The following is a 7,505-nucleotide window of genomic DNA, read 5'->3' as shown; positions in this document are numbered from 1 at the left end:
CGATAGGAGATTTGTTCTCTTTTCCTTTCATCAGCAGTATTGCGGTTCCTTTACTGCAGTCCATACCCTGCGTGATGCTAAGTGGAACTCTAGAGTGGCAAGATTACTACAGGGAGAGGCTAGGTGGACAGAGGAAGGAGATGAACCCTCAGCGGAGGGCCTGGGGATGGCAATGGGAAGATTACTACAGGGAGAGGCCAGGTGGACAGAGGAAGGAGGTGAGCCCTCAGCGGAGGGCCTGGGGACGGCAATGGGAAGATTACTTCAGGGAGAGGCCAGGTGGACAGAGGAAGGAGGTGAGCCCTCAGCGGAGGGCCTGGGGACGGCAATGGGAAGATTACTTCAGGGAGAGGCCAGGTGGACAGAGGAAGGAGGCGAGCCCTCAGCGGAGGGCCTGGGGATGGCAATGGGAAGATTACTTCAGGGAGAGGCCAGGTGGACAGAGGAAGGAGGTGAGCCCTCAGCGGAGGGCCTGGGGACGGCAATGGGAAGATTACTTCAGGGAGAGGCCAGGTGGACAGAGAGGAAGGAGGTGAACCCTCCTTGGAGGGCCTGGGGACGGCAGTATGGTGACTGCACTGTGATGCTCTGTGAGCCCATCAGGACAGCATCTCTTCGCTGGGGCCAGGGGCTCTGCTTGGGAAATGGAAAACAGGCTATATGAGCAAGGGTTCTAAATAATTGGTACCTAGTCTCTAAGTATCAGCACTTAACACTTTTAAATAATGTTAAGTATAGATCTTCCTGGGAAGATCTTTAATTCCCTGTACAACTACTAGGTGTGGACTCAGCTGATTCTAGAGAGATTCTCAGACCTAGCATATCAAACTTGCATTAGGAAAACCTGGGGATGTAGGAGAGTGGTTATGGAAGATGTGGATTCCTGGGTCCCCCCTGCAAGTGGTTCTGTGACAATCAGGCCCAGAAATCCGTTTCAGAAGCTCAGTTGCCTGGGTGACTCTGATGCATATAGACAGAGGTTCCGAAGGAGGAAGGCAAGAACTTTGTCTGGTTGGCTCCTTGTTGTCCTCCCAGCACCAAGCACGTACAGTGTGTGTTACACCATCTGTCAGGTGAGTTCTTGGCTCAGTTTTCTGCTATGGTCTAGGGAATCCTGTTAGGTTTAATTAATTAATTAGTTAATTAATAAACTAATCAATTAACCAATTTTTTAGAGAGATTTGGGCACGTGCACTTACTGGAGAGACAAGGAGAAAGATGGAGAGACAGAAAGTGAGAAATTATCCCCTACAGAGGATAGCTACACTGTGATCCCTTCTCCTTCATCCTCCTCTCGGGATCTTGAGAGTGCACGCACACATGCCTGGCATGAGTTTTAAGCCACCAGGTCCAGGACTCGAACCGCGGTCCACTATGTGTAAATCCAGCAACATAACCATTACACCATCTGCTGGTCCCATTAGATTTTAATTTTACGACACAGTAGAATATAAGATATTGTAAGTAACAGGTTAGAGGCTCTCTATATAATTTCTGTGTGCTTTAGGATATTACTGGTCCAGTTTATTCTCATGGCAGAGAATATTTTATGTCTGGCATAAAGTAAGTAGATGGCTAATAGCTATATGATGAATTCCTGGTTTTCTGCTACAGTCCAAATAAGGTAGCTTCAAAAATGAGGAGCTGCAGTATTACATTGACCTTTGTGTTAGGTCTACTTGAGAGATTAATTTCCAAATTCCTGTTAGCAAAGTAAGATGAGGCTATTTAGAAACGTAAGGTAGTTTAATTTGTGTCTGTGTGTGGTTATGATTCTTGCCCCCAACCTCCTGCCATGAATAAAATGTGTTCTTTCTGAAAATATTGAAATATCCCTGGCCTACAAAAAGGGTTAAATTGCGAGCAGACCAAAGAAATGGGTTCTGGTCTTTCATGAAGTTTGAGGTGAATATGTTTCTTCTTCCCTCCTATTTTTCAGTACAAACGTACCACTCCAAGTCTTTTGAAAACCTTTAAATTTATTTTTAATAAGTAGACATCTCAGTAGCCAGTATTTCAAGTATCTTAAGCTACTGTACACTAGCTTTTTCTTTTAAACTGAGATGACCTCCTTGTCAAGTCATTTTTGTCCACCATCCCATTCCTTTTATGCTTCTCGAGAAAAATGATGCAGAATAGAAATGGGTGCTGTGTTCTTTCAAGAAGCTTGCATACTACCTTGCTAAAAAATAAAAAAACTAATACGTACTATTGTATTGCTCCTGATGGGACAGTAGATGAGGGAAGTAAGCAGGCACAAGTGGAAAAGCTGTGATAGGGTTTCTTTTGTTGTTGTTATTTTTAACATTGTAGATAACAATTTGAGTGTCACCACAGTGTCAGGCAACATGCTAGGCTCTGGGACAGCTATGTATAATACATTTTCTGAGTTTAACAAGCACATATTGTGTAATTGGGCAAATGAACAACCAGGTGTTACAGTAAAGAATGGTAAACGGGGCTGCCCCCATAGCACAGAGTTTAAGAGCTGTGCATAGTGAGCTGGATCCTGCATGGCCAACTGTGGCTTAATTCCCAGCACTGGTGGCTTGAAAAACAAATAGATTGTTTGCCCCAAATCTTGATGGGATGAGAAATGGAGGAAAAAGGACCAAAAATAGACAACCTATTGAGAGTGTGTTCTTTCTCTCTTTCTCTCTTTCTCTCTCTGGTGAGCACACACCTCTCTGTCAAAAAAAGGGGGGGGGAGAGATGGGGTTATAAATGAATGAGAGATACCAGTGGAAACATAAAATGAGACAGCCAAAGCTAGAGCAAAACTGTTGAAGGTTTAAGAGTTAGCTGGGAGGGACCAGCAGTTAGCGTAATGGCTATGTGGTTGGAATCCCACGTAGTCGACCACGGTTCGCATCCCGGACCCAGCTACAACTCACGCCGGGTCCGTGTGCGTTCATGCCCAAGATCCTGAGAGGAGAATGGAGGAGATGGGATTGTGGCCTGGCCATCCCCCCTGGGGGGTGATTTCTAGCTTTCTGTTTCTCTGTCTTTCTGGTGAAGGCCCCCCCCCTTTGGCAAAAACCTCTTCAAAAAAAAAAAAAAAGAATTGGGGGCGGGCGGGGAAGGTGTTGTAGCAGAAGAATGTGGTTTGCTGGCATGTACTTGGCCTCTTCTAGCAATGTGACATGGTTCAGGTTGCAGGTGTGTCTGGAGCCTGGTCAGGAATAACTTTCTTTTTTTTAAAAGATTTTTGCTATAGGTCGCCTGTGCTTGCCAGAGAAACAGACAGAAGAAACACCCCCTAGGGGGGATGGCCATGTTACGATCCCTTCTTTTCCATTCTCCTCTTGGGATCATGGGCATGTGGGCACATGCACCTGGTGTGAGTTTTAAGCCTCTGGGTCCGTGTCTCGAACTGTGGTGGACTACATTGGAGTCCAGCAATATAACAATTCCACCATCTACTGGTCCTGGTCGTGAATAACATTCTGTGTCAGTTTAGGGACTCTTTATTTCATTCATCAAATGCTAGAGTTTGTTAAAGGATATTTAAACAGGAGAGAGACATGATCTTACTAACGGTCACTTTGACAGCCATATGAAGAAAGGATTGAAGCCGAGCCATTGGAAAGATATGAGACACTAATGAAAAAGAGACTTTAATACTCTAGAGATGAAGCAGTGAAACCTTTAGTTAAACCAGTGATTTTTATTGCTTACACCAAAATTTAAAAATACAATGTTCGCTTTAAAATTTAGCGTATCTTAAAGCTTTGGTTTAGCAATAAGAATATGGCCTTTAAACACAGTTTCACAAAGTTTTAATAAGTATCAAGTAATATTTCTTTGGGTAATTTCAACTTTAGACTTTTCATTGTTTGCTCAGTACTTATGTGCTGATTTACGACTTTTTGTGGCATTGTGATGTGCGTGTGTATAACGTGCACTTGGAAGTAATTAACAATTGTGTGAAAAGACTGGATTCTGCTTAATTCCATGAGCTCAGAGCTATATTTCTGAAGTTTTTTTTTTTATTTTTATTTTTTGTACCCTTAATTCCATGAGCTCAGAGCTATATTTCTGCAGTTTTTTTAATTTTTATTTTTTGTACTAGGAAAAAAAGAAGTATCCACTTTTATTTACAGTGTAAGGCAGTATGTTTATCAAAAGTCCTGTAAACACTATAAAGTAGCATTTTAGGAGTCACGAAGCAAGAACTAGGAAACTGAAATTACAGGGTTGTTGTATGTTCACGTAGTTTTCAGGTAGTTAAAAAATGATTATACTTAGAGAGTTCACTTACAAATCATCAAGGTCAGTAATATTTCTTTTTGACATGTTTACTTTTTAAATTGTCACTTAAACGATCTAAGAGCATGGCTGTAGCTCATTGGTCCATGTGTTGTAAATAGTGTCTGGGACTTAATGAAATGTTAATCCACTGTGTTTTCCAGGTGTTCATAGTTCATCTTCTGTTCCTTTCTTTCAACTGTCACCATTTATCCTTTGGATATTCTACATAAGATCATTGGATCTTCTGGATCAAAAATCTCAAATTGCAATAAATTGTGTCATTTCTTTCTATGCCCTCTGCTCTGGGATTGGCCTTTATCTCACCTGAGCTATTGACAACTACTACTTTTCTGGTTCCTTTGCCTCCAGCGACTGGGATTCTGTGTCTGAGCCACTCTCAGTTGTCCTGCTTATGCCTGAAGGCTCTAAAGGCTTCCCATTGCATGTAGGAGAGATCACGTTCTCTAACGGGTTGGGCCAGTTCTTCAGAGATGAGCACCCACTAACCTCTAGTCTCGTTTTCATCTCTTGCCGCATTACCTCTTCCTGTCACAGGCTCTTTGCTCCAGTCTTATATTAAAAGCCAACAAAGCAGGGTTTCCTAAAAATGCCATGCTCTTTATTTTCCCCACCTTTGTACCTCCTCTGAGGGGACTGAGCAGGCAGAATCCGTCCTTCCTGTTTCCTGTATGTGCCTTGGCATTTTGCTCATTCAGCAGTTAAAATCTGTGCTGAACTGTATTGTTAAAGTTGCGTATCAATCTCCTCAAGTAGACTGAGTTTTGCCAAGACATCAACTTAGTTGTTTTTGTATCTTTATGACCAAACACAATCCCTGGCAAGCAATAGTCATGATAATCTTTAGAGCTCTTAATTTTCTCTAGAGTTATGAAAGTATGAAAACAAGACAATGTATAAACACAGAGATATAAATATTTTATATCAAAAATCTCTATGTGTCTGATAGACAAAATAGTTTATTATGACATCTCATAAGGCATCTGGAAAATATTCCAGACAAAAGACAATTAAAAGTGACTAAATGGAAAATCGGGTTCTTAAAGCACCATCTGGGACACATTTGGGGCTGAATAAGCATGCAATATTTTTTGAGTATTCACTAGATGAACCTATATGTCCAAACTGATTTGCCGAGTAGAAATGCATTGTGTCCAAATAATACACAGCATAGGCATTTTAAAAAGGAGGCTGTGGAGAATTTTAACATAAATAAAATCTTAGTGTGCTAGCACTTTCCAAGGGTATAATAGGTGTACACTGGTGTTTCTTTGTTCAGGTGCATCATTACTGTGGTGCTGATTACCAGTGTAAGAAATTATGAAGCACAGTAAATTCACAGACATTTCTGAAGCCTGAGCAAATATTCTTGAATGTGTTTTTCAAGTTTAGAGATTCAAGTCAACACATTCTTTCTTTCTTGTTCCTTTTTTTTTTTACCCCCCCCAGAGGTTTTTGCTATAGGTCAAGAGAGACAGACAGTGAGAAGTTCCCCTACCCCCAGGGGTTAGGAGGATGGCTACACCACAATCCCTTCTCCTCTGTTCTCCCCTTAGAATTTTGGGCATATATGCATATGTGCCCGGCATGAGTTTCAAGCCACCACGTCCAGGATTTGAGCTGTCCACTATGTGGGAGTCTAGCGATATAACCATTACACCATCTGCTGGTCTCAAGTCAACAGTCTTAGTATAGCATTTTATATGTAAATCCTTGAGGACTGAAGATAAAGGCCCTTGCACTTTTTGGGGGATGAAATATAAAAGCCGTATGAGTTTAGTAATTCTGTTTCAATTTCAAAATAAACTGTGATTTTTATTTTTCAGTGTTGAAAATGAGCCCATGAGCACAAGTCAGAAAAAGGAAAATGCACTCTCATCAGACACAGTAAAGGTATAGTTTTACATTATTATTTTTTAATCAAGCATTATGTGTAATTACTCTACATCCTTTCTTTTAGATTGTCATCCTTATTTTACGTTTCAAGCAGACCACCATAGTATTTCTTTACGTAGAAATCCCTCCCAGCTTTGTTGGACATTTGCATCATGGGGTGGTACGGGGCTGGACAGAACTGAAAATCAAGAAGGGAGTTTAGAGAGTGCTGGTCTCAGCTCTGCCAGTTCCCAGCTATGTGGCTTCAGTGGAGCCATTTAACAACTTTATACTTTAGTTTTCTAATCTTTAAGTCAGGTCTCAAGGCCCCTGTGATCTCTTTTCTCTCTGATATTCTTAGATTTATGTCATATTTTCTGACATCCTGCACGAACTAATAGTGCTTGTGTGTGTGTGTGTGTGTGGTGGGTGTGTTGGTCACTGCACATGAAGACTGTTCTTCTTAGGTTCTATAGGACAAGCACGGAAAGTGTGTAAACTACACGCCTACCTAGGTAGTTATTGATAAGTAGTTGGAAATCCTTGAAAGTCACAACTTTGCCACCTTTCTTTTATGTATATGTGATTTTCTAGAAATTAGATGTTTATATTGTTGGGTATCTAATCATGTTTTGGACAACTGCCCAGCAATTATGGCTTTTGGTCCCAGTTGCTTACATTTTACCTTTTTTTTTTTTTTTAAATTCATGATAGAGAGCATGAGGGAGACAGAAAGACAGGGAGAGGGAGAGGGAGTGTCTTGATAGTATCTGGTCAAGCAGCAACTCCCTCCTCCCAGTTCTCTAGCTTGTCAGGATCTTAAGTACATGTATACCTTTAAGGCATCAGGTCTATCAGCTGGAGATCTGAATCTGTGGTCTGCCCTATGGCTTCCAACACTGTAGTTCAGCGCACTGCAGTCATACCACTAGGCTGGGCCATTTCCCCACTCTTGCCCTTTACCAATCCTTGCTGCCTTTTTTTTTTTTTTTTTTTTTGTTTCCTCCCCTTCTCTTGGTCTCTACTTGTTTCTCTACTCAGGCTATGCCTGTGGTCTACTATTTCAGCTATGCCTTCATAAAATAAATAAATAAATAAATAAAAATCTTCAGTCTTCAAACGTGGTTAAATTTGGCATTTTAATTTTAATAGTCTTGCTTTCCACCTGCAAAAATTTGCTTCAGAAAGTCATGTCTTTGTGGATTCAGTAAATATGCAAGGTGGCAAATACAGCGGCTGGGCCTTCATGCTAATAATCTTTATATCTATTTTTAATACATGGGTTCATACAAGCAATCTTTTAAAAATCTATTCTTGGGAACCAGCAGTTAGCGTAATGGCTATGTCGCTGGACTCCCACG

General features: G+C 41.3%; 1 protein-coding gene and 1 long non-coding RNA gene across 4 annotated transcripts in view; one reads left to right on the top strand and one right to left on the bottom strand.

Moving 5' to 3' along the window:
* Positions 1–7,505, top strand: part of CRYBG3 (crystallin beta-gamma domain containing 3) — a 125,017-nt gene that overhangs the window by 16,091 nt on the left and 101,421 nt on the right. For 2 of the 3 annotated variants that reach the window (XM_006171554.3, XM_006171553.3), the window contains exon 2: positions 6,096–6,162. In XM_006171554.3, the coding sequence (XP_006171616.1) occupies positions 6,096–6,162 (67 nt within the window). Of the gene's footprint in view, positions 1–855; positions 1,074–6,095; positions 6,163–7,505 lie in introns of those variants that run through there. The other variant, XM_006171555.3, reaches the window with a different exon arrangement.
* Positions 1–7,505, bottom strand: part of LOC114006714 (uncharacterized) — a 49,021-nt gene that overhangs the window by 13,307 nt on the left and 28,209 nt on the right. The window lies entirely within an intron of this gene.

The sequence above is a fragment of the Tupaia chinensis genome, unplaced genomic scaffold, assembly GCF_000334495.1.
Source record: "Tupaia chinensis unplaced genomic scaffold, TupChi_1.0 Scaffold149851_1, whole genome shotgun sequence".
Taxonomy (NCBI): Eukaryota; Metazoa; Chordata; class Mammalia; order Scandentia; family Tupaiidae; genus Tupaia; species Tupaia belangeri.
This window is presented reverse-complemented; position numbering and strand designations above follow the sequence as displayed.